The sequence below is a fragment of the Osmia lignaria genome, chromosome 14, assembly GCF_051020975.1.
Source record: "Osmia lignaria lignaria isolate PbOS001 chromosome 14, iyOsmLign1, whole genome shotgun sequence".
Taxonomy (NCBI): domain Eukaryota; kingdom Metazoa; phylum Arthropoda; class Insecta; order Hymenoptera; family Megachilidae; genus Osmia; species Osmia lignaria.
Genome location: NC_135045.1, coordinates 1527177 through 1553974, shown reverse-complemented (window position 1 = coordinate 1553974; position 26798 = coordinate 1527177). Strand labels below are relative to the sequence as shown.

General features: G+C 37.8%; 3 protein-coding genes across 7 annotated transcripts in view; 2 read left to right on the top strand and 1 right to left on the bottom strand.

The window, feature by feature from the left end:
* Positions 1–26798, top strand: part of LOC117609207 (anoctamin-4) — a 50342-nt gene that overhangs the window by 12122 nt on the left and 11422 nt on the right. Inside the window, exons 1-19 of one of the 5 annotated variants that reach the window (XM_034335240.2) lie at positions 17951–18568; positions 18797–19174; positions 19270–19441; positions 19569–19762; positions 19826–20179; positions 20679–20818; positions 21388–21709; positions 22609–22756; positions 23289–23571; positions 23643–23794; positions 23865–24110; positions 24241–24440; positions 24524–24661; positions 24735–24952; positions 25037–25345; positions 25402–25711; positions 25787–25992; positions 26059–26349; positions 26424–26726. In XM_034335240.2, the coding sequence (XP_034191131.1) occupies positions 20780–20818; positions 21388–21709; positions 22609–22756; positions 23289–23571; positions 23643–23794; positions 23865–24110; positions 24241–24440; positions 24524–24661; positions 24735–24952; positions 25037–25345; positions 25402–25711; positions 25787–25992; positions 26059–26349; positions 26424–26726 (3165 nt within the window). In that variant the 5' untranslated portion in view covers positions 17951–18568; positions 18797–19174; positions 19270–19441; ... (1 more) ...; positions 19826–20179; positions 20679–20779. Of the gene's footprint in view, positions 1–17950; positions 18569–18796; positions 19175–19269; positions 19442–19568; positions 20180–20678; positions 20819–21387; positions 21710–22608; positions 22757–23288; positions 23572–23642; positions 23795–23864; positions 24111–24240; positions 24441–24523; positions 24662–24734; positions 24953–25036; positions 25346–25401; positions 25712–25786; positions 25993–26058; positions 26350–26423; positions 26727–26798 lie in introns of those variants that run through there. The other 4 variants (XM_034335241.2, XM_034335239.2, XM_034335242.2 and 1 more) reach the window with 4 other exon arrangements.
* LOC117609215 (sorbitol dehydrogenase) lies at positions 11030–13040 on the top strand. The gene is made up of 5 exons (XM_034335256.2): positions 11030–11228; positions 11771–12028; positions 12123–12360; positions 12469–12647; positions 12779–13040. The coding sequence occupies exons 1-5, from the start codon at positions 11091–11093 to the stop codon at positions 12983–12985; spliced, it is 1020 nt and encodes a 339-aa protein (XP_034191147.1). The 5' UTR covers positions 11030–11090; the 3' UTR covers positions 12986–13040.
* On the bottom strand, positions 14618–17970 carry Lac (septate junction protein lachesin). The gene is made up of 6 exons (XM_034335255.2): positions 17869–17970; positions 17340–17581; positions 17005–17261; positions 16533–16936; positions 16087–16207; positions 14618–15975 (listed from the first exon to the last, which is right to left on the bottom strand). The coding sequence occupies exons 1-6, from the start codon at positions 17912–17914 to the stop codon at positions 15954–15956; spliced, it is 1092 nt and encodes a 363-aa protein (XP_034191146.1). The 5' UTR covers positions 17915–17970; the 3' UTR covers positions 14618–15953.

Here is a 26798-nt window from a genome sequence, read left to right as displayed (position 1 = left end):
ACACGTCGTAGGTGGTGATGAACGCTCCATTATGCTCGGATCAACGATGAAATCCACATGTTTTCTTTTTCTTTGGATACACTTTAAACGATCCGCGATCGCGTCACATCCGCTTCCGGTCTATAACAGATACCAACGGGTGACCATCGTGATTTCACGAAAAACTTCTTTTACGAAGGTCAAGGTTCTTCAAGTCTTCCGAGCCTTAAAATAATTTAATTATAGTCTTCTAATCAAATTTTATTTGCAATGAAATATTTTCGTACCGAATACTTGCTGTTTCGAAATTTTAATTCTTTCACCGTCTTCGGTAGAAAAAGGGTTAACAAAGTGAAATTCTACTCTGAATTCCGTTTCGATCCGGCTCTAACCAGCTGTTTGTTTGCAAGGTTAAAAAAGTTTCCCGAAAGTGTCCTTGTGGAAGATTTTAGACTCTTTCAAATCTTCTCCAGTACCAATGTTCATTCTTTTTTTATTCATCTCCAAAAATAATAAACCGAATTCGACTGAATTTTTGATTAAGATCAATCGTAGTTTCATTGTAATATAAAAATCATTCCGAACGAATGAATGAAAATTGAAAATCGTAGACTACCGTTAACTAAATAACACATCCTCGATAGAAATTACTTGATACGTAACGAACGCGTAAGTTTATCGCGATTTCACTCGTCGAAGAAAAAAAAAAAAATCGTACGATATTAAAGGCGCGGGTAATATTTAATTAGTTCTAATCATTGTACAACATCTGTACCGGGTTTCAACTCGCTCTCGGTGCTCGTAAAACCGTATCGGGTCGGGAAACTTTCATAATTAATAGCTGACGAGTTTGGCAAACAACAAACTCGGGTAAAATACAGCTTCTAAAAATATTCATCCGCTTATTATACCTAAAAGTTAAAAAAAAAAATCGAGCTGTTCTGGTAACTTTAATACGTTCGCTACCAACATTCAACAGATCGCTTCTTTTTTTAGAAAATGATATAACAAAAACAAAATTTTTAATTTTATCATATTAATGAAATTTTGCCGGGGAATCGTAGGAAAGGGAAGAAAGGAAATCGAAATTCTATAATAAAATTCGATCCCTCCCCGCGTTTAGAAATAATACAGTCGTTTCCTCAGCATCACCGTGAATGATTGAACGTCACGTCCGGTTTCCGGTCGCATTACGGGACGGAACAACGTCCTTCGGTGTACGACGGTGTGCTGTTGTATAAATCCACGCGTAAGGCGAGGAACAATCGATGATTAATCGGAGCGCGAGCTACTCGGAATGCGTAATTGCGAAACGAACGGAAAGGAGATTGCCTACGTTTCACTTGGAGAAACGAGAGTACCGTATCCGCGCGTCCAACCGAGAATAGAAATCTTTCGCTTTTACGGCTAAAACTATGTGTACTTCTGATAACGAACGCTCCACGGAACTACGTCATTTTTTTTTTTTATTATCTTTACCGATACCGAAAGATCATCGTCAGTACGTAATCTCGGGTTCAACTTTGATTTAGTCATTCGAGTAAATTGAATCTTTTGTTCAAAGTGTTTTACATTATATTTGTCAGTGGTATTTTGAAATAAGATTAAAACGAAGTTTGTTCTTTAAATAAACAAGTGCGAACGGGTTGAAAATGTGAGAGTCAAGAATTTTAAAATAACGATTCGTTCATTGAAATTTTCTGTATACGGTACAGTGAACAATTTTAACCGACAGGGGGTTGATTTTCTATTGAAAGGTGAAAAGATGAATCAAACAAAAGGTAGGCTTTCTGCGAAGGATAAGGTCCGTAGGTTACGAAGGGACTGTCGAAGAAATTTCGGAGCAAGGGGCCGTTTCTTCGAATCGTCGTTTTAAGATCCATCCGGTTTCCCTCTTAGGACCCTTAGGTCGATGCTTCCGCTAGCTCTCGTATTGTATCCTTATACCAGTTTTAGGACATTCGTTTGAAGGGAAGGAAACAGTTTTGGTGCTTCCCGTTGCCGGCCGGAAACGAATTTGCGTTTCCTCTTACCTGGAGGTGTCGGGTATCCTAACGAACATTCATTCTCCTCAGTTAGCTCGTTACTGATCCATAAATTCTTCAAAAGAATAGGAGAATTTTTACCAAATTACCGACTGATTTCTTGAATCGTAAAATACAACTGTTCAATGAATTTAAAAATGTAAAATCTTATCGATGCGATAGGAAATTTAATTATAACGTATCCTCCCTCTATGAAATCTTATTCATAGAGATAAGTTGTAAAAAGCAAGGAAACGAGCAGATATGGATTGAAGGAAACACGTGTTCTTTTTGATACCTATTTTTTATAGTGTTCAGGAATGTTGAATTACTAATCCAAAGACATCGTTCAATGAATTCTTTGTTCCTTCCGTGAATAAGCAAAGTTTCCTCAATGTGGAACGTGCTTTGGATAACCGAGCTAATTATAACGTCGTCCCTTCCTCGATCGAGTTTCCCTCGCGTAGATAATTCTTAAACGAGAGCATTGGCGTAATTAGGGATTTTTCCTTATTTGGAGAAATTTGGAAATCTTTGAAATTCTGGAATTTAAAAATGATAGAAACTCAATTGACAGGAACTAAATTAAATTTTAAAAAATGTTAGAAAACTGAGCTAATTAGGAAGCTGGCGTAATTAAGAATTATTTTTTAACCCTTTGGAAATTCTGGAATTGCGAACTCCTTCAGTTTCACAATCTGAAAACGATAGAAAACCGAGCTAATTATAAATCCTCCTCTGCATGAAGTATTCCTCAGATAAACCGTACGAGGAAGAAACGTGGAAAGAAAACGCAAAGCGCACTGTCTGACGGTGTTTTTGCGTCACTCGTTTCTCAAGTAAACGAGACAAGCACGGTCTGACTCACGAATAAGTTCAAGACTCGATAAAATCAGTGAGAAAATAATAATTAAGGTCTGTGAGAAGCAACGGTCCGATCGAGGAATCGTCATTCGTGAGACAGATTTACCCTCGTGTGAACCGTATAAGCGTAACTCTTTTTAGGAGGAACGTGAGAGACAGGAATCACGCATCGGCGAACCGTGTTAAAAGAAAAGACGAGACACGTGTTTCGAAAAAGAAATACATTTCTGCTGGAATCTCCCTCGTAACGATCGTCCGTTTCCTCTTCTGCATAAATCATCGGTGACTCGAACGAATGGAAGATTTAAACGTGACTAAATGTATCAACCCTCCCTTGAAAAAAAAAAAAAGAGATATAAACTTCTAGTAAAGATTAAAATTTAAAATTCACGCTAAACCAGAGCATGATTCTTTGAAAAGGAAGTTATTGTTCTTTTTTTCTTTTTTCCCATAAAACAACGCACTGTTATTATTACGGTGCTTGTTCACAGAATAGAATGAAATTACGATATTACCTAAGAATTAGGTTCATTTAGAGTTAATTAACTAATGAGAAACAATTACCTGGAATCACTGGTGATTATCTGTGATCTATGAAAGCGAGCCTAGCATCGCGATGAATAATATATATTAATTTCTGTTTTTATCTACGGTAATTAAGAGATACATGAATTTTCGCGTTAACACAATTTATTTTCTCTTTGCGAAATAAAATGAAAAGAAAAGAAAAGAAAAGAAAAGAAAAAAAACACCTAACGGGGACGTGAAAGTTTGGTTTTGAAAGCGAGCAGGAAAATATATGGATGGAAAGAAGTATGGATGGTAAAGTAAAAATAGAAATCGAGCCAGAATTTGTGGAGTTGAGTAATGCTGTTGCACGCGGGACGCCCGCGTGTTTGTGCACTTTCGTAAATAATGCTTACGCTATTAGCGAGTTTACTTTCTTCCACTCGCAGACAGCCCGATGATTCACCGTTTAGAATTTTATTCCGAGCAATTATGAGCATCATCCCGGAACGCGTGTTACGGTCTCGAAGCGAAACGGAAGTCCACCCACGTCCAGCGAAAGACTTCGTTACGCCGCTCCTCCTACGGTTGTAGTAACATCATCGACACCGGGGATACGTTTGTAATTAGTAACTAATTAGCGATGCGATCAAGAACCGTGCGTTAATTTCTTACTTCCCATTGAAACCGAATGTTCTTCAAAGGGAACCGATTGATTATCGTTAAAGACAAATTAATCACCTTCGTATGATTGCGTGCTTTTATTGATAATGTCAGCGTAAGGTTCATGAAAAAAAAGAAAATAAAATAAAACGAGGCATTCTAATTACGGTACTAAAAATACCGATGACGATCATTTCGCCCACGATCATTTTAGAAGCTCCAAGTTCGTAAGAATACATTTCAAATAAATGAAATCTCCCGTCCGAACGTACCTGATCACCTGGATTTCATCACCGGAAGCTACGGTATACATCGTTCCATTGGAAATTACCTGGAACAACGAAGGATCACGGGGAAAAAGAAGAATTTCCTTGGAAAAACGTAAAATATGAGTGTACGATGAAAATAAACATTGGTTAGTCCGCGTTTGTGGTATCGTTAGGATCGCGCGATGAAAGAGGAAGGAAGGAAGGAACGATGAGGGGGGAGTAACGGGGGAGCGATGGAGACAGATGGAATAAGAAAAAACGAGATGCCAGAATCGGTTGCTCGATAAAGAGAAACGTCAACCCTGCGCATACGCATTGCGAATATCCGAGGTATCTTCAATGGGTCGGTTGCCCATTCGCATCCGCTGCCAGGGGTAGAGCTCTTTCATTGAGCGGCTCCGTCGCTTCCGCTTTCCGTTCATGCTTTACCCCCTCCTTTCGATCCTCCCTCCTCTTTTCGCGAACCTTTTCGTCTCTCGCATCCCATCGGCATTTCCTCGTTAGAAACTCGCGTTTCCATCGTCGATCCAACGGGGATTCGAAATCCATGGGAAATAAATGAAATTTATTTTTTTTTAAATTCATTAAACGAAACGGAAGTCCCGTTTCACGCGAGACGGCGAGGGTGAATCCAGTTCACCGAACGGTTTCGTCGCTTCCGCAAACTCGAACGACACCTTTGCTCCTCGACGTGGATTCTACGCGATCTACGCGAGGAACGAGCTGGAACAAACCCAGAGGAAAAGAGGAGAGGGAATTTATTAAGGAAAAAGGACAAGAAAAAGGTGGAGTAAAAAGAGAAAAAGAAGCCCGTTCGCGACCTCGTCGTTTATTTCTCACCGGTGGAAATTTATCGTCGCCCTTTTATTTCTCTGCCTCGGCAGCGTTCTCTTGCCCCTAGCAACAACCCTGCCTGCCTGGTAATTACAAGCTCGAGAAACGAACGATTCCAGAGGGCCGCTTTTCACTCACCACCCCTTCGTCCACCCTGTTCCTACTCGTCTCGTCTTTCCGTTTCGCACCGTTGCGCTAGTGGCCTGACTTCGATATCGACTTAGCGACAGAAATTTCTTTCTATCGAGTTTGTTAAACACCGCGGGGTCACTGGTGGCCGGAATCAGAAATTTCGTATCATTGGAAAAAAGGATTCGAGAGGTTTTATCAATTTCCTGAAGTAGCAAGTGGAAAATTTTCCGTTTTCGCGGAAAATGAAAACCTTCCTCGTTATCGTGTCCGCGCGTTTCAAATTTGTTTGATACGGCACGTATATTGCGGCAATAAATCTTCTGTGACATTTTCATTGCGTTTATGAGAAAGATACATGCAAATTAAACGGCATTCACGGATTCGTAAAGGAAAGGTCACTGGAAGCAATCAACGCACCGGATGAGGTATGCCGGATATCATTTCCTGAAAGATTACAGCCGGAAAATTGCGGGGATCGGATCGATTAAACCGGAATAAATGGTAATTTTCTGAAAATTTCATTAGACATCTCCGTCCAAACTTTTATCGTCTAGACCGTCGTGTTCTATTTTAAAAGTGCACCGTAAACTTCGGATAAACCGGAACACCAATTTCCTTAATTCATACTCGATCAATTTATAAACGTTCTTAATTGTTTCAATGTTTTATGAAATTTCTCGGCTTTTTAACAGAGATACATTTTTATCAATTTATGAGAATTTCAATCCATTTGAAGAATTTTATTGAAATGAAAATTATTTCACTGGATTTCTGTAAATACGATTTGAAATAGATTTTCTTTCCGAGTAGAACTACGATTAATCTTCCGGATTAGCACTTTCCTAGTTTTCAATGAAAACTACCGCGACCGCGACTCAGGGGTGGCACGAGGGTAAATATGAACTGAAATCTCCGGGTTGACCCAGTTCGAAACCGATGACGTCGACTGGTCCATTCACCTCGCGTTTCTTTCAGAAACGACTCTTTCTCGTGAAAACTCGACGATAAACATCATCTTCGACCAATTATACAATCTTCTTATTTACGTGATTCCACGTTGACCTCTTATCGTTAGATTATTTTTATTTATATTATCTTACTTGTTATTTTACGTTTATATAATTTTACGTCTCCAATAGCTTTTCATAAAATACATTATTCTCCAAGACGCATATGGTGCGTCGTTGGTTTCAGAAATAATTAAATATTCCAAATTTTCTTTCTATTTTTCCTTCTTAAAAATAAATTTCTTACCTCCTTTCTAACAAAAACAAATCCCGTCCATTATTCGGAGTACGGTTTTCTGTGTATACTCGTTTCTCCGCTGGTTCTTTCGTTTATCAAAACGAAATACAACAGAAAGAACGGATGGAACGTGACCTATTTCGAGAGCAGCAATGTCGATCGGTTCATTCATGTCGGAATTCTTTTATAGCGTGACAACGGATCCTGTGAAAGGACTTTGTGCACACTTCTAAGCACAACCGATCCAGAATGCATAGACTTCGCGGTAGTTTCTCATGATTCTCGATCGGATTTGCCTGATCGTTTCGTTATTTTTCGTTTATTCGATCAGCCGCGGAAACGTTCGGCTCGACTGCGGTTTCCGTGACAAGCAGATTTCCCGGTTTCACGAATAAAGGTCTCGCTACAACACATTCGCGATTGAGGGGGGACACGGAAATTCTATGTCGACCTAGTTCGCGAATAGTGACGTCGACCGAGACCATTCAACGAACGGTTCACCCAGGAACTCACCACCTCGTGCTGCCACCTCGTAACTGGGTCATACTCGTATAATGCATCCCTTTCAGCATCCTTCGATGCCGTAAAAATAGAGTCTAGGCTCGCTAAACACGACCGCCTTGAATAAGGAACATATTCAAGCGTATTCGTGATAGAACGAGACCAGACGATCAGTTTCGACAGTTTCGGAGAGATTAACAGGTTTATCGTGGGATCAAAGCATTCGGGTCAAAGAATTGTTTGGGTCGTGGAAAAATTCCGCTTCCTTTCGGCTTTCGATGCCGTCTCTCGAGAGATTAAATATTTTTTCATGTATCTTGTCATGTACAGCAAAATAAGTTTCCCTAAGGGAAAGAAGTTCCACTAAACGAATGTAAACATTTAATTATAATCGTATGAAAAATGTTTCGTCGGTTTGTATTGAAAGTCGGAGCTTGATAAGCGAAGATTAAAATTATTTTTTCATCGGGGTTAATAATCTTAGGTATTGCGAAAGTGAATGTACGACGTATGGTTTCGTCGTTATCAGCCGTGATAATTATATGAAACAACAAAACCGAATCGACCGACAGTATATATTACATATTGTTTGTCAATTCGAAAATTCATTTCTTGTTTCTTGAATAGGGAGTTCGAAGCGTAACATTTCAAAACGATATGCGCCAGAACGTTTCTTCCAAGAAATTGTTTGATTTCTATTCTTACAACCCTCGTCCTTCGAACCCCTTTTCCGCAGGAAAGGAAAGAGGTCGCACGTTTCCGGCTTACAGGGGTTTCGGATTTTCAAAAGACGAACCGCTGTTTCGCCCTTTTACACGTACGTGAATGAAACTTGCGGATACACTGGCCGAAACTCTTTTCACTTTAGAGGTATTACATATTAATTTTTTAGGCAGCTTTTAGATCCCATACAAGTAATTTCGGAAAGAGTCTCGAGAAAAAAGTAATGCCACTACTCCTGGTGATGAATCGTTGCAATTTTTCTTGGCAACACTTGGAAACCTTAATAAATGAGAACATTTCACAGTAATCATTGCAATGTTATTTGCAACCACGTTCCAAAAAATAAAAACGTTATTTGGAGTGAAATTTCGCTTATAACAAAATAGATTCTCCATATGTAATACTATTTACGGAAATGAAGATCACAATATCAGATGACTTATCCCGTACAGACGAACGTGGGCGGGAAAAAACGGGAAACTAACTTTGTTCGAACGAATCAAAAGAAGAGTGAACAATAACCATACATTCGAGCGACACCTGTTCTTCTCTAACCGATCGAATCTCAGCAAACGCTCACACATTCCTGTCTGCTGTTCCTTTTTCCTCACTTCCGTTTGGCCAACATCTGTTTCTGCGATTCATCTTTTCGCCATTTAGACGCCTTCGCGTCTCGGATTGCGTCCAGGATTGCACGCGTCTATTTTTGCTCCGCTCGTTGTATTAACCCCTATAAGCAAATGCTCTTTGATGATCGTCTAAACAGAATTAGAAAAAAAAATCGTGGTTACATAAGTTATTAACAGCAGCACGGAACCTATTTACGCGATACAAGTGACAAACATCGGTTACATAAATCTTTTATTTCGACGCGGAAATTTCTGTAAATCTACTCGAAATCGTTGAAGATGAATTCCTGCTACGAGGGTGGTATTGATTTCGAAACAAATTCATTTTATAGTCGATGATTTTACAATAGTGCGAGATAATCGAATGTTAATTGAACTTCTGGTATTCCATCGTTTCCTTAATCAATATTCTGATAATATAATCAGTCGTTCCCTTAATCAGTGTCCTGATAATCAATTGTCTCTTTAATCGGCATTCCGATAATCGAACGTTCTATTGTGCGATCTTAAATAGGTTCCGGTGAATCGATCGAACGATCCGGTGAATGCATGCGTTTCTCGAGCTGAGTAACCGTTTTCACAAACCCAATCAAGGGAAGGGGTGAGCTGGCCCGGTGACCCAGTTTATTCCCAGGGGTTGAATGAACGCCACTGAACGCGATGACGTCATTCCCGACCTCATTTCCGGTTCCCGGTACAGCCAGCTATCCCAGCTCCGTCCCGTTGACCCGAAATTTCTCGTGAATCGAAGGACGCTCGTTCATCCCGAGCCATTCTACCGGCTATGAATGAATTTTCCGCATACACGTTGCAGCGCCTGCGAAAAAAATTCACCTTCCTCCACCCCGTCCAGTCCTAACATTCGTTGTCCAATATTTTATATATTCTAACTCATTAACAATAGATCATTTTTCACCGAGGATGTTTCACACCTGACAATTCATTTTTGTTTTTATTATTCATATTCAAGAATTCGTAACAAGCTGTTTTATTAATTTGCTTATTAATAGAGCAAGTTCCCACGACGGTGTATTTGTATTTAATTATATATTAATAAAGCGCCGTGAGTTTTAATTACATGCCAGCCATTGCTATATTTAATTTGATATTCCATGACGTTGGTAGAGTAAACAAAATTACATCAGGTTCAATGTTATTCGTTAGTGTCAAACAAATGCACTTTGGTCTATTTTTTAACGAGAAAATATTGACAAATAAGTCGATCAATGTCAACTGTACGATGTTTTCTATGTTTCTTTAGAGAATTTTTTTATATTTTCATCGTTACATCTACATATATGTTTTTGAAATACAAATTTAGAATATCGAAGCTTCAACCGGTGTTATCCGCACAAGGGTTGAATACAGGGTTGCTTTCGCGTCGCTGCACCTCAGGGATCCCCGAACTAAAAATTCGAAGAAAAGTGTCAAAAATAATCGAAGGGTTTCGAAGGGTCTCAGTTACGATCCTTTGACAGCAGGTTTACATTGTAACGCGATGCCTGAGGATCGCTTTCCGCCACAATGATTTATAACCATCCGGTTGTAAATTACACCGAACCTCTTGACACAGGAGCGTAACAAGAACGGCGAACACAAATTCGCGAATATCATTTTGCAATTTTAATTTTCTACATCTTTTAACTGTTAAAAATTTACAGACAATCTATTCTCGTTAATTTTTTAACAGACTACGTGTGAGTCGAACTGTATTCAATTAAAAAAGAGGATACAATTTTTGTCACTGGGTGACGAGTCATCCCTGTACAGGTGTGCATTTTTCAAACCCATTCAAGGTATTAGTGTCATCTTGCCTTTTGAGGCTTTCGCTGTTAACGAAGTCAATTGTCGAGTGAAATTTACACCATGAATCGTATATCAACCTGCTCGAACAGTTTTTCTCTGTTCGAGTGTCGGTCAGGTATCGTTTCAGGTAGGAAGACTACAAATCACGATATCGTTCAAAGGTTCCATCCTTGGAGAATCTTTCTATTGTTGTCCCTCGCAAAAGAACATTTCTTTAACTAAATTTTCTAACAGCTAGCGTCTCGGAACGCACAGAACTAATACACGTGGCGAATGACTTTCAGCTTTTCAAGGTTTATTATCTCTCGTTCCAAGTTGAATTCTACGAATTATTTTGCATTGATAATGATATTTTTATACATCCACGCAATCTAATAACATAAGCAGAAAAATTCTAGATTCTTATCAAATTTTTGAAACAATATTCGAATGTTTGTAATTATTAAAGGATTACGTATTCGGATAAGGTGTCTGATAATTTCTGACAAGCTATCAATGATACTTTATAATATTTCGACAATTAACGATCGGAGATATGAAAATTCGTATTTGATCAAAATCTGCGAGTAGAAACAGGAAAATTTACAATTTAAAATTGTAAATGTCAAATGATCGCCCAAAGTCACATCACTGAAACGAATCATTATCTATCTCGTCCCTGATATTCGATTTAAACACTTATTCAATTGTCGTGTGCTTAGAACATCTGTCGCCAAATATTCAAATTCTTCTTCGACGATCGTGGTTGGCTCGAGGGGCCGACAAAAAGCTCGCTTGAGTACGTTTCGTGATTAATATCGGCGCACGGCACCAACATATATAAAACATTAATTTCGCAACTGGGATATAAATGTTTGATAGAGACGCGGTTACGCTTTAGTGTAGTACTGTCGTTAGCAACGCGAGCCGTCGCGATGGAATTTTTAAGTTTCGATGTTACGAAGAAAACGCTCGCGTTGCGGAGGGCGGAAGTTCCTGTGCCGGCACCCAATGAAGTTCGTGTCAGGGTCGCCTATTCCGGGATCTGTGGGACCGATCTTCATATATTAGACGTGGGTCATTTATATTCGTTCGTTACCACCCTACTATCGCCGTGATATTCTCACCCTCCCGAACAAAATATTGAAAATTTATTTTTAATTTTACGAAAATTGAAAATCGTTCGGTTTTGCTAGATTTTAACATAAAATTTTTACAAGGTTATCTCTCTTTTCAGAGATATTTCACGTGTATCAATCTCCCTATCTAATATCGCGCCGTAAGTCGGTCCGTAATCTTCATTTCTCTTCGCATGTTTTACAAAGAAACTTCTGTTTTATCCGAGGTTACGTGACTTTGAAACGCGTGCTGGGGCCACGAGAATGTTGCATAATTCCTTGACACGTACAAGTAAAGTATTTTCATCGGAGTGGCCCCGTGATGCAACGTTTCTCGTTGATAAATATTCGCCGAACACGATATCGCTCGTACGCGATGCATTTTATCGATCACGCGTTAGCCTCCCTGCAGCCCCGTTGCATCGATTCGAATATTACCGTTGGCATGGGGAGAGAAAATCGAATCGAATATCGTTGGAAAATGAAATTCCTTTCAGGGAACGTTCCCGTGCAAGAAGGAAGGCCTTCTCACCCTCGGCCACGAATTTTCCGGCACGATCGACGCGGTTGGTTCCGCGGTGCGAAATCTGAAAGTTGGTCAGAAAGTGGTGGTCGATCCTAACAGTGGTTGTAATCTCTGCGACTATTGTCGCGTTGGAGATTATCATTTCTGCGAGAACGGCGGTATAAACAACACCGTAGGAATCTTCAGAGATGGCGGATGGTCCACCCACGCTGTCGTTCCGGAAGGTCAGGTTCGTACCTGTTGGAGATTCGTCCCTTCGAAACCTTCGGTGAATCTTTTGTTACTTCTTTCTTTTTTTTCTACTTTGTCTTACTCTCGGTCAGGTTTATCTATTGCCCGAGGGGGTTGGAATGGCACAAGCTGCCCTTACCGAGCCACTCTCCTGTTTGGCTCACGGATGGGACAAGATCAATCCCGTGAACGTGGGTCTTAACGTTCTCGTACTCGGCGCTGGGATAATTGGTCTTTTGTGGTCTTGTCTGTTGCATTTACACGGTCTTCGGAAAACCGTCACGGTCAGCGAGCCCCAAGAAAAGCGACGAAACGCGGTGAAGAAACTTGGTAATCAGAATTCTATATTTGAGAAATGTTGAAGTTCAAATGAAAGAGGAGACATCCTGGTCGAATGACGATGCAAAATTGGAAAAAAACAAAAAAATGATATTTCAGGCTTGGACTACGGTGTAAAAAGTCCAACAGAATTAAAAAGTGGATTCGACTTGGTTGTGGACTGTAGCGGTTCAGGTCCAGCCATGGAAGCGGCTGTACCATTGTTAAACCGCGGTGGTCGTCTCTGCGTGTTCGGTGTGGCTAGTCCTAAAGCAAAATTGACCATCGAGCCATTCCAGGTAACTTACTCATAACTCTAACGTCATTATTCCAGATACTTGAATCATTATTTATCCAGAAACAAGTCATTGCCGAGGAATCGCAAGCAGCCGGATATCGAATAGCTTAAAATTTCGTTATTTCTCAACAGATTTACATGAAGGAGTTGAAGATTGTAGGCGTAAACATAAATCCGTTTACATTCCATAAAGGTATTGCTTTGTTGCAAGCAATGGCCGATACGTATCTTAATTACGATAAGCTATGCATTAAGACTTATTCTTTATCCGAATACCCTAAAGCGCTGGAAGCACTGAAGCGAGGTGAAATCAGTAAAGCTGTTTTCAAATTACAATAAGATTATCAAACGATTGTCAAAGAAATAATAAAATAAAATTTATACATTGATCGAATTACAGTATAATTCTAAAAGGGGAACTGATTGAACGTCACAAGATTTGGTGGTACTTGAAATTTTCATTTATTAAAATCCATATTAGTCTAAAGGTAAATATAAAATTGCAAACTCGTAAAAAGGTCATAAAAAATCTTACATACTTGAGATTCTAGGTTCATCTGTGCTTATAGTACCGCATGTTTGTCTCGACGAGACGACGAAAGATCCCTGTTATGAGTATGCAGTCTATGCGCTTAATAACACACGATATAAAATATTCTAGTTCAGATCGTATAAATAATTTCATCTACAATATATAACCATTAAATCTAGATCTAAAACAAATTACATGCTTCGCATCGTGATCGTGATACACTAACATTTCATTTTTCCCTTCTCGTTTGCCGAACTTTACATAACATGGTAGCTATAGAGTATCGTTATTATTAATATTATTTCCAATTCTTCTAATAGAGCATTAACAAGTATTTAAATTGTATTGCTGCACTTTTGAGCTCCTACCAGAAATGTCTGGAAGGCTGCATCGTTATATGTATATACCTATATATAATATATTCGTAACATTATTATCAATCACTTCGTTCGTGTTTATCAGTTGCACTGATATATGAAAAAGATGATATAATATACATATCTATAACTAGCTGCATTACCCGGCTCTGCCCGGGAATTTTAATCAACTATTATTATCCCTACTTCCTTACTAATATATAAAAGTGCAAGTGTCTGATCATTTGTTCCTCTTTAGATTAACAGCAGTGACGTTTGGAGAGTGTTCGCGCATTTTTTTTATTTTAATGACAAATATTTCTTTGTCATCTAATACGACATGTGTTACGCCCCGGCGAAAAATTGAAATTTATCCGCTTTGCGTCCCTTATCAAGCCCTTTTGGGTTACGAGAATTTCTCAATGTGAGGATGTACAAGGGAGAGTTTGAGTTTATAATAGTTTTCAATAGTATTTGTAACACATCTCAACGCACAAAAACTTGAGTTCGCTCGAGGGAAACATAGACGTTAGCGTAAACACCAGTGCTTCGCATTACGGGAATTTTCCCGATTAATTGAGTAGAAATAGGAAGACCATGATAACTTCTTTTGTAGAACGCTCTTTCTCTCTCAGCCGATCCAACAAGGATCATTGTTGTATGAACAAAATGATAGTATGAAAAAGTGGACGAGTGTAAATGTATTTAAACAATGACAGAAAGGAATGAGAACCCTTACGAAAGCGAACGACGTTTGAAATCAAGGGTCGTTTAAGACAATAAACACTATCGGAAATTCCAAGAAATTGCCTGACGAAAGGATCTAACGACAAATTTGAACAAAGGAATGTTCTCGTTTCGTTTGGTTCAATTTTCGCCGCGACGGGTGCGAGATCGGCAAAAGTCTTACCGTTCTTTGGTGTTTTAGAAATCATCAGGCAAACACAGAAACCTTAGCAAGCTATTATATTATCTTGTATTATTAAAACAGCGATTTGGTAAGTCGATCTTGTTACATTTCTAAAACATGACGGTTTCCACTTGGCAAGTGCAACGTAACACATGAATAAGAAAACGAATGCCAAAAAAAAAAGTCTAGGTTGCAATGCCGAGTATTACCAAACTAATTCTTTAATGCTTCTTTGTTAGCCTATGGCCATCTTGAAAGAATAAGCTCTCCAACAGTGCAAATTTCATTAAAATCCGTTTAGCCGTTTAATTGTGAAAGAGGAAATAACGATCAGCATTTTCACTTTTATATATTAGTAAGGATATATATCAAACTATTGGTACTCGGTAATATTAATTTTCTTCTTTTTAACTAGGCATAACTGTGTACTTTATCTGGAATGTAAGTTTGTACCTTGCCAACATGCATTATATTGCTGGCCCCTAAGAATTTCGTTATATTCGCTAATCGTCAATTAATTTCGTTTGTAAATAACTATAAAAATAATTATCTAGAAAGATTCAAAAACAAATCAGGCCCCTAGATTTATGTATGTATAATATAATATTATGTATAGTATTTATGAAAAATGGTAAACCATAGTCAGGGTTGGGAAGTAACTCGTTATTTTTAACGAAGTTACAGTTACAGTTACTTATTTTCGGTAACTCTAACTTAACTTTTGTTACATATTTTTGATAGCTAGTAACTGTTTTAATAGTTAGTTTAAAAGTTACTTTATATATATTTCGATCTTCATAATAAAACGAAAAATGTCTCTATTTAGAAGATTTATTAGGAATCCGTTCTGCTGAGAGTTCTCCAATTCTTGAACAAAATCTCGACGACCACGATGATTCTTTTGCTTTTAACAAGCAAACCAATGAAATTGAGTCCGTACAAGAAGAATTGTATCGATTCTTAAAATCGAGTAACTGCAATATCAGTATGTTAAACAGTGCAATCAAGAAACATTTTATAAAATATAACACGGCACTTCCGCGTAGTGCATCTGTTGAACGGATGTTTAGCGTCGGTGGTTCCGTCATAACGCCACAAAGAGGACTCCTCCTTGATGACATAATTCAATACCAAATACTGTTAAAATGTAATAAAAACTTTTATTAAAATTTTGAGTAAAATATTAGGTATTATTGAGTATTATGCGTAACTTTATAGAATTATAATTGTAGCAAGAAAATAAATTTATCAGTGGTCCGGGATCCTTTTACATATTTTTATTCCAAAAACTGTCAAGTAACTCGTTACTTTTCTTCAATAACTGTAACTGTAACGAGTTACTTTTTAGAATTGGTAACTTGTAACTGTAACTAGTTACACTTTTAGCGAAAAAACTGTAAGTGTAACTAGATATTTTTATAAAGTAACTTTCCCAACCCTGATAGTAATAACAGCAACCATTTGGAGGAGCTGCATCGACTTGCTGTTGCCCATTGAAGTCCGGGATAATTAATATTGGGAGTGGAAATTTCTGCAAAATTACGAGATCGATTTACAAACGGTACTGGATCACCCTATGATCTAAATAAACTATAAAACTCGAAATAAGAAGCAGCGAAAAAATATTTTTAAAACAACATACCTCAGAGAAACCGTAATAAATAAAACTAAGACTACCAAAAGTCCTGAAGAAACTCGTTCTACTCCAGCCCCATAATAAATAGCTTGACCACAAGCTGGTGGACACACAGGGACAGATGTTTCTGCGCAAAAAAAAATAAGGAACATCTAGAACATGCTAACTACTAAACTCAAGAAACCAATAAAACAGCCGAAATAAAATGGCGATAATAAAATTGTTGCTCATAAATGCAAATTAAATTTGATATAAATTACTAAATGTTTACATCGAAATTACATAGAACTGTTGAAGTATAATAAACATCATCATGCACAAACCATAAATACATACACATTTATCTACAATGTTCTGCAACTAGCATTCTGATTGAAAAATGAAGTCATTATTTTTAGTATTACGTTATATAAACAAACATACTTGTACATGTTTCAGAATACCATACATACCAAACAGTTCGACCGTTGTTTCTGCAGTTCCTAATTTATTAGCAGCTCTGCAAACATATTCTCCATATTGTCTCTTTTCAACTGTTATCACCCTGATGGTTGTATCAGTATACTGATCTGCAGTTGCAAAGTGTGATATGCTATAATGCTGGTTATTCGACAATTGAACATCATCCTTTAACCATATGATAGCTGGTGGAGGATAAGCTTCTACGTGACATTCCAAATCCATGTCATATTGTAAAGCTTGACCAAGTCGTGGCCTGGGTGCCGTGATCACAGGTGCGAATTCAACTTCCACGTTAATGTTACGTCTAGCACCTCGTCCTACTCCGTTTTCGGCAACGCAATAATACGTTCCGCGATCTTCTTTACGAATTGCCGAAATCTTCAATGTATTCCCACTGTAACAATTTCATTTTAACAGAAAACTCAAACAAGCATACAATAATAAAATGTATAAATTACCCACCGATAAATTGATCCACCAGTTGGTAAAATAGCATTGTTTTCTCTACGCCATGAGATTCTAGGCGAAGGAAATCCACCTGCGTAACAGTCAAGTTGCACAGGTTGTCCTTCGCTAACTACAAGAGATCTAGTAGAATTATCACTAATAACAGGTGGTCTGCGAACTTGCAGTTCAACATTTGCAGTTACATAATTATTTAAGGATATTAAAACTTTGCATTGATAAAATCCAGCATCAGTTTCCTGTATGTCTTTCACCTAAAATATATTCATATTATTTATTTATATAACTAAAATTGAAGTTATTGTATATATTAATCATATGATCTAAATCACCTGTAATATAAAGGTAGATGTTGCCTCATCGTGTTTCAGAGCAAATCTAGTGTCTGTTATGATTAATGAACTACCATGCGAAAGAGGTAACTGATCATTCGCGCTATCTTTATTAATTTTTATCCAAATTACTGGGAAATCTTGTGCATATTGAACAGAGCAACGAAATTCAACACTCTCTCCAATATCTTTAATTTGCTCTTGAGTTATATGGGATATGGTTGGTGTACGTTGTCCACTAACTGAAAAATGATAAAACTTTTTGTCAATATGTTTTATTTTAATAATGTAACAAGAGCTAGATTGCAAATGTAACACAAAGTGTAATTCATTGTGCGACCATAAACAAGTATCACATTACTACAATTAAAATTATAGTGCAAAGAAAATTTTAGTAAACATCAAACAACATAAAATATTCATCAGTGTTTCGCTTCGTTGATTTATGTTCAAATCAAACATAAATTTATAACTGTATAGAATTTCTGGTACGCACAAAGTAGTACGTGCATGTCATTTAATCATTTACCTGCTTGTAAAAAGACAAACACCAAAATTATATACATAATCTTCATTATGACACACCCAATACCGCCTTCACTGAAAATAAGTATGGCGAATGACGCTACATCTCGGATCAAGCGAAACACTGAAAATTAAACAGTTGATATCTTTGAAATGAATTAAATATATCAATTGGATAATTCTTGTATCAACTATTCTAGTATCTATGTTTGCATATTTGTAAATGATAAAATTGATTATGGTCAATAGTTGTACAAATGACTCCCTGTGTTAGTTCAAAATTGTAGTACAGTTAAATGTACCGCATGTAACAGTAAGTTTCTTTAATATTTTTTATTTTTTTTTAAATAATAAGTTGTTATTTTATTAAGATTCACTAGAAAAAAATCATTTAAATGCTGTATTACTTTTTATACTAAAGTTCATTACATATAAAAAATAAAGTTAACAACTAAAGAAATTATCCTTAAATAACTTGGTATCTTTCGTAAGTCTTTTAGCATTTTCTTTATTACCGTATTAATGTTATAGTATCATTTCAGGGTTATAAAGTTGACATATTCTACTGATGACTTCTTTAATAACAAGTATTCTATGTGACTTTCAGATTGATCTAATTACAAAGGTTAAGTTATTTAAGTTATAGACAATGTCAGGAATCTATACAGTGTACTATTTCAGGAAAATCGACAATACAAATCCACGTAACTAGTTCCATATATTTATCAGTTTGTAGGTATGTAATGATGAAATTTGATTTCGATAATGAAATCGGATCATCCTACGTACTTACAAACAGCTACATTACATTATTTTATGATTCTATTATTACAATTTACAAATATAAAGACGGTATATTTAAATACGATAAAATAAACTTATTTTCGACACGCATCGATGATTAAATCTAATCGTAAAATTTCTCGTTTCAGGATGTCGCATGCGAATACATATTCATCACCCTTGTTGGTATTTCAAGTTCGTGAAAGAATCACTGGACAATATACGGACATGATACGTAACACATGTTGTGCTCGGTTGGTAACCATAGCGATTCGAAAACCTTATTGTCTCGTTGTGTTCGTCGATCACAAACCTACACAAGGGTTAAAATCCTTGATATCCTTTCGCATGTGTGAGGCATCCACACCAATATCCGTATTACGTATAGATGCTGTACGGTGTCAACAAGTATAATATGTTTATAAATATAAGCACGTGTATAAACGAAAAAACAGTACACGAAAATGGCATTCGATGCAAAAAGAAAGAGGAAGGAATGTTGTTGGTTAGATTTTATTATACGTAAGGTAACGTGATGCATCGATACGATGACAAATCCTTATTAGAAACATTCATAGTCATCCATCGCACACATACACGAATGAAATAACGCTTATTCTAGTTTGTTGTAGAGCAAAGACGAGCTGGTACGAGCATATGTAGAAGAAACATCGAAACACGTTCGCAATTACACGTGTGTCTATTCGTGCAAAGGCATGTGTATAGTTACTATTCGTAAATAACACACGCATAGCCATGTGTGCAACATATAAGTATCATCCTGCCACGAGGAGGTCAGTATGTGTCACAGTATTGCGGCGGAAGCAAGCGGCGTCACCTGACAGCCACGGGCGTCGTTACAACTGTTAAGGATACCTTTGTGAAATTTTGAAAATGTGAAATCTAACTTTGTATAATTAGGTTGAAGAAATTGTACGAGCAATCAGGAAGAAGTGATAGATGTTTCGAGTGATCCTTAATTAATTACCAGTTGGGAGGAAATTCATATTTTCTGTACAAGAATATGTCTTCAAGAGGAAACGATGACTTTTCAGAATGTCAGAAAAATCAAAGAATCGAAAAGACGTATCTTGTCTTCCGAGGGATATTGAAATGTGATTTATGTCTTGTCAATTTGTACACCAATTGGTCAGATTTATAAATATATTTTCCCAAAGTGTATTTACAGCTGATAATCGCGACGGAATACTTGATCTTCGGCTGCAACGTGACATTATAGAATTTTCAAATTCATGGAACGTTGCCGATTGGGACCGTAGAAGATAAGCGAATAACTCGAAGAGGAAGATATAGAATTATTGAGAAGAATGAAAAGAAACAGCAATGGATTGGAAGCTACGTGTATTTGTTGAATCAGCAAAATGCTAAGGTCGTACATAACTGTCCAGGAGTTTCCGTTTCGTGCAACGGACCAGTAGATTCATTTTAAATCCGAGAAAAAGGACCTAACCAGAATGTCAGCGGATTTTCTCGTCGGCCAAGGGCACGCGAACCTGCTTAGGTCGAGAAAGGTGATAACTATAGAGTAACTTAACTGGTGTCTCCATTCATAATTGAAAAAGAGCGTAGAATCGTGGCGAGGTCGCAGTCTCAAACTGTGATCGATCTTTGTTTACTTAGCAATGAACGATCAGGACTGATTACTGCAAGTTCTACGTACGAATGTCGATCGAAACGGAAACTAAGTTTTCTGGTGATCGCTCGTCCTTAGTCGTAATGGCTTATTGATCGATTAACAAGTTGGATAAAGTCGCGAAGACAATTCATTATACGGCGCGCCGTGTTCAATTTCCGATTGAAAAATAATGCTTCCGTGAGGAACTTTCAAAGAGCATCGCGGTCATTATGTGTTACAAGGGCCCCCCATTGAAAATTTATATAATTTTTTATTTGTTATTTTGAATCATAGCAGATTAATTTTATTAAATAATGGTCATAGGAAACTAAATTTACATATTCAAATAATGATTTAATTAGGAAATGGCACTCTATTATCGTCTCGACTTTCAGAATGGCAATATCGATCCGGATCATTATCGTGGAAATTTCGTTTCTTCTAACAGTCACTGGTGATTGTTCCCGATATTGTTTATCAAGTTTCATCAAGCACAATGGACAACAACGAACTTCGAGTGGAAGATGAAACACAGGTATTATGTATAACGTAAACTATTTACGCTGTTAGAGAAAAATGCATGTACGAAAATATGCGATGAATACGAAGATATTGAAATAATAAAAGCCGAGCGTGTTCCCATCTAGATTGTAATTGTATATGACGATAGAAAAACGCAAGGCACGCGTTACTAAATTATCCAGAAAATTATGAAATGTTAACGCGGTAGGCGTTTCTCGAGCTAAATATTGCTCGTTTCATCGATCTCGAGGAACAATGAGATTGCAATGGATAAAGTTCTGAATAGCGGACGCACGAAACGTTAAAACGCGCAGCGAAATGAAATACGTAAAGCGTTATTAATGTTGCTATTAATAGTTACCCCCTTGTATCGTAATAGAATTTTACCCGACATCAATTTAGATGTTAAAAGCATTTGTCGCATTAAAACGAATGAGATAGGCGGTGCGCTATATTAATTAAAAGCGTGTGAAATAAAAATTCATTAAGAAACGAGTAGTTAAAAATAAAATTCCAATTGATAGGGTATTCAAATAATTGTTTCATGGTAAATAACTTGTTGATTGTTTTTTTTTTTTTTAGAACAATCACAGCAGACGACCGAGTGCATCTACTAACAATACGACTAGTTTTACTGACCTCAGCCCGAATGATTCCGAGGCGAACGCGAAAACAGAAAATGTATCCTCCAGAGTGGCATCAGCGTGTTCGACGCCTCAAAAAAGGAGATCCTCGATGGAATCGAATTCACCGCGCGTGAACAAAAGCACGCAGGCTATGGAGAACAGAGAAATGATATACGAGACGGACAAAAACGGCATCCAAACGCCGAAAGCTAATCGAAAATTGTCTAGAGCCAGCGTTTATCCTTCGGGAACAAACCTGACCGCTCGAGACGCTTTTGGTAGGTTTGGTACCATTTCATTGATTAAAAAAAATTGTTGCATTATGTAAAAGCATTAACAGGCAATCCTTGAAAAGCATAGAAGATGCGAAAGAATTTGTGTGGTTAAAAGTTATTAGAAGAAATTACAAAGGGCATAGAATAATTATATACAGCATCGAATTAGGACTACCACAAATTTTCAGCATTTTTCACGTTTACCATAAAATTAAACGGCCTGTTTAAATTGTAATAATATAATTTATTAGCTACTAACATAATACACTACTACTGTACATAGCACTATTAATCCACCCTTTGCTTTGATGACAACTTTATCATATGCTTTTTATATCTTCGTTATTTTCCTAAATATATGTAATTTTTGTTATCAACTCGGATAATGTGGTGCTTGGAGAGTTGTAAACAAGTCTTTTGCTCATCGCCCACATAATTTTATTTCCATCACAATAGTAACAAATCTATTGCCATGTATACACCTGGTTATCAATGTATTTAGTAATAATTTGAATGACCTAACACGATTTTCCATGACATACCATTTAAGCCATAAAAGTGAAATTTTCGTACGTGACCCTAATTCGATGCCCAGGGACTGTATTTGCATAGCCGGTATCTCTAGATACGTATTCATAGCATGTTACGGTGGAAATAGGCTTAAGTCAATAAACTACGATCAATATGCATATGAATGTCACTATGTCACGAACGATAGGCATTAATACTTCATATGTAACTTTAGCGTGGTCTTAAAAACCAGAAGCCGAATAGTGGAAGATTGATAAATGTGAAGACAGTGTTAAGGATCATCAATTTTAGATGTCAAGAAACCTCGTGAAATATTATTCTATTGTTAATAATTTAGAACAGGTACTTAGAAAAATTGCTACTTTTCACAGGACCCAAGCTGACGGCACCGGCAACGCCTGAAAATTCTCCACCACTATTAGACCCTCCAATATTTCCTGACGATATACCGAGAGATTCTTTGTTACAAAAGGACTCGTCTTCGGAGGCGGAAATAGATCCTGAAACCCTCTATTTTCGGTGCGTAATGTATTTTCTATAAATCTGATTGTGTTTCAGTCTGTTACCTTGCTACCAGATTAACAGGAGAGCAAGGAAATATCCAAGAACTGAAGGACAATCCCCTTCGTGATCATTTATTAGAGTGTCCTGGGAACTTTTAAGCATGACTTTTGTAGAAATTCTACCCTGGATTAATTATTAACAAATTTAAAGAATACCTCTTCACGTTATCATATGTTATGTTAGCCTGGTGCTAGGAGAGCAAAACAAACCCAATGTACACATGAAAATTTTTTCTTGTATGATTACTTAATTATTAATATCGTTACACCTGTCAGCTGTGACTGAAAAATGACCAAGCCTACATCTAATAATAACTTTACGTCAAACGAAGCTTATTTTTATCCTGGTCGTACTTAATTTTGGATTGGAGTCCTCTTATTGGTCATGCTAGTTTCCTATTATAGACACCTCTTTTTCTTTTGTTCCAAAAATAAAATGGATCGATTCACGATCACGTCCATTACCTAATGTGATGTCACGTTTACAGGGATGGCCGTAGACGAATCGATATGGTACTGGTGTATCAAGAAGATAATAACGGCGTGATGACTGAAATAGAAGCGCGTCGAAAAGAACAGAGACGGGTGTTCCAGCAGAATTTATTGAAAGAGGGGTTGCAGCTTGAACTGGAACCAAAGGAGAACTCGTTCGATGGGAAAACTTTTTTTCTCAAGTTGCACATACCATGGAAGATCAAAGTTCAATACGCTGAAGTGATGAACCTGAAGCTACCTACCAAAAGGTTCATCACGATATCTGTTAAAGCTTGGGTGCGTTGGAGACATCATTGCGATACCCATTATCTTCTTACAACAATCATTTATCAATATCTAAAATGTAGGATAATGAGAATACGAAGAAAAGACCGAAGCTATGGGACAAGTGGACGCGATGTATAAGGTGGATAAAAACGTTGCATACTTGGGACACTAAAAAATATGCTACCGAACCTAGTTTTTATAATAGTATTGATTCCGGTGATCGGGAGGAGAGGTAAATGATATAAAGACACAAGTGAAACGTCTATACTTCGTCTTGTATTCAATTGTTTTTGTTTCTCTAGATTCGTTATAAAAGACAGGGATACAGCTTATACGCCTGCTCAAAGATCACTGATAGTTATGCAAATACTGTTGAGGGCGAGGTACGACGAGACACACGAGAAGGTTGGCATTCGTAGACTTTTAGCCGATGGTAGTTACCTTGATTGTTATTCTCTTCACGAGGGTCCTTATAATAAACCGGGGCTCAATGGAGAAATTCTTGACAGACATTTATTGTACTTAATATGGGCTAGACCATCTCAATGGTAATTCAATGAGTCATATCTGTTTCTTTCAAAGAAATAAATTATTTCTTTTAACATCTTACCTATCGTTCGGTTGGCGAGGTGTTAATAATACGTGCACCTATGATGAAAATTAGTTTCCTGTTTGTAGGTATAAAAAACAACCACTTTGGTTGATCAGACGATATTTCGGCGAAAAGGTAGGACTTTATTTTGCCTGGTTAGGATTTTATACGAAATGTTTGTACCCACCAGCGATCGTTGGACTGTTGTGCTTCATGTATGGGGTGGGAAGCATGGAGGGTGCTGATAACATACCTAGCAAAGAGATATGTGATTCTAATGTAGCAGGTAGTATCTCAAATACCTGTTATTTTATTAATTATAACCTATCTAATTGACTAATCTCTTTATTTACTGAATTTCTTATTTAGGAAATATCACGTTATGCCCTCTTTGCGACAAAGCATGCGACTACCAGATACTTGGTGAATCTTGTATGTTTTCAAAATTAACTTATTTATTCGATAATCCTGCCACCGTATTCTTCGCTATTTTTATGTCATTTTGGGGTACGGTATTTAGACTAACGATTACACGATCAATGGAAAATAATTAATTCATGTGATTCTACTATTTTTATAGCTACAACCTTTCTCGAACTATGGAAACGAAGGCAGGCTGTTATAATGTGGGAATGGGATCTTCAAAACGTCGAAAGCGACGAGGAACCCAGACCTGAATTCGAAACCACCGTGAAAACGTTTCGAATAAATCCTGTGACCAGAGAAAGGGAACCTTATTTGCCAACCTGGTCTAAAGCCGTACGTTTCTGTGCCACGGGTTCCATGGTATTTTTCATGGTAATCAATTTGATAAAATTCAAAACAAGGAACGTTGCCTACCCAATTATTTAAAGTAATAATATCAGTCAAATTTGTGCTTAGATATGCGTGGTTCTGGGCGCAGTACTGGGAACCATTATTTATCGCATATCACTGGTGTCAGTGTTTTACAGCGGCGGTGGTACATTCTTGAAAAAGCACGCAAAAATCTTCACCTCGATGACAGCCGCTCTCGTGAACTTGATAATCATCATGATACTCACACGAGTGTATCACCGTTTAGCACGATGGATGGTTAATATGGAGAATCCTAGAACTCAGACCGAATACGAATCCAGTTTCACTTTCAAAATATTTCTGTTCGAATTCGTCAATTTTTACTCGTCTCTCATTTACATCGCCTTCTTCAAGGTAAACTCACGCTTATCCACAATAAAGAGACGATTATTTAAGAGTATCATTCATAGGGGAGGTTTTTCGTTCATCCGGGCGATGCAGATGCAAGAACCTCCGCGTTCTTTCGGATCAAAACAGACGTCTGCGATCCAGCAGGTTGTCTATCAGAAGTCTGTATACAACTCGCCATCATAATGGTGGGTAAACAGTGTTTCAACAATTTTGTGGAGATATTATCCCCGAAATTGTGGAATTGGTGGCGTAAAAGGAATCACATAGCCGCTACGAAAGACCATGCTCGTCCGTACACTTGTTGGGAGAGAGATTATCAACTACAAGATCCTGGAAGACTTGCTTTATTCGACGAGTACCTAGAAATGAGTCAGTGATATTCCAACAATCTTCTATAAACTTGATTCCTTTCTTTCACATCAAAATATACATGTTTCTGCACAGTTCTACAATACGGATTCGTCACCCTGTTCGTCGCCGCATTTCCATTAGCGCCGTTGTTCGCGTTATTGAACAACATAGCAGAGATACGCTTGGACGCTTATAAAATGGTGAAAGAATCGAGGAGGCCGTTGGCTGAGAGGGTTGAGGACATAGGAGCTTGGTACGGGATTCTACGTGGAGTAACTTACGTCGCTGTGGTGTCGAATGTATGTAACGGTGAAAAGAAATGTAATTATTTCATCAATCTTTTTTTATGACAATCTGATTGACAGGCATTCGTTATCGCTTACACGTCGGACTTCATTCCGCGTAGCGTGTACGCGATCGTTTACTCACCGACGAACGACTTGGTCGGTTACATCGACAGTTCTCTGTCGGAATTCAACACGTCCGATTATCGGGATGACATGAAGAGCGACATGAAGGAGAAGCATCCGGAAACTTGTCAATACAGAGGCTATAGAAACGGTCCGGATCATAAAACTGATCCGTACGGACTTAGTCCGCAGTATTGGCATGTTTTCGCAGCTCGTTTAGCCTTCGTTGTTGTTTTCGAGCATGTCGTAAGTTTACAGAGGGATTATGTTGGAAAGAAATTTAAGTAATATCTAGATGACATCGTGCATTAATTTATTAGGTCTTTGCTTTGACTGGTATAATGAGCTACGTGATACCAGCCTTGCCTCAAGCTTTGGCGACACAATTGGCACGCGAACGTCTGCTCGCACAAGAAGCGAAATACGAGAAAGGTTTGAAGAGCAGGGAAGACGAGGATGATATCCTCTCGATGCTCAGAGAAGCAGGAAGCATCGGAAGGGCTGCAGCCGGTGGTAGAGGTAGCTGGGCCAGACGATTCAGCAAACTTAGCGATGGCCTCGACGCTCACGTTGATGTAACTTCCAGGCAGAACAGGAACAGCGATGGTTCTACTGTGTGGGAGGTAACATGATTCGTATAATCATATATATACTCTTGAAACTTAATAAGTAATTACGCGTTCTCACCGAGAAGT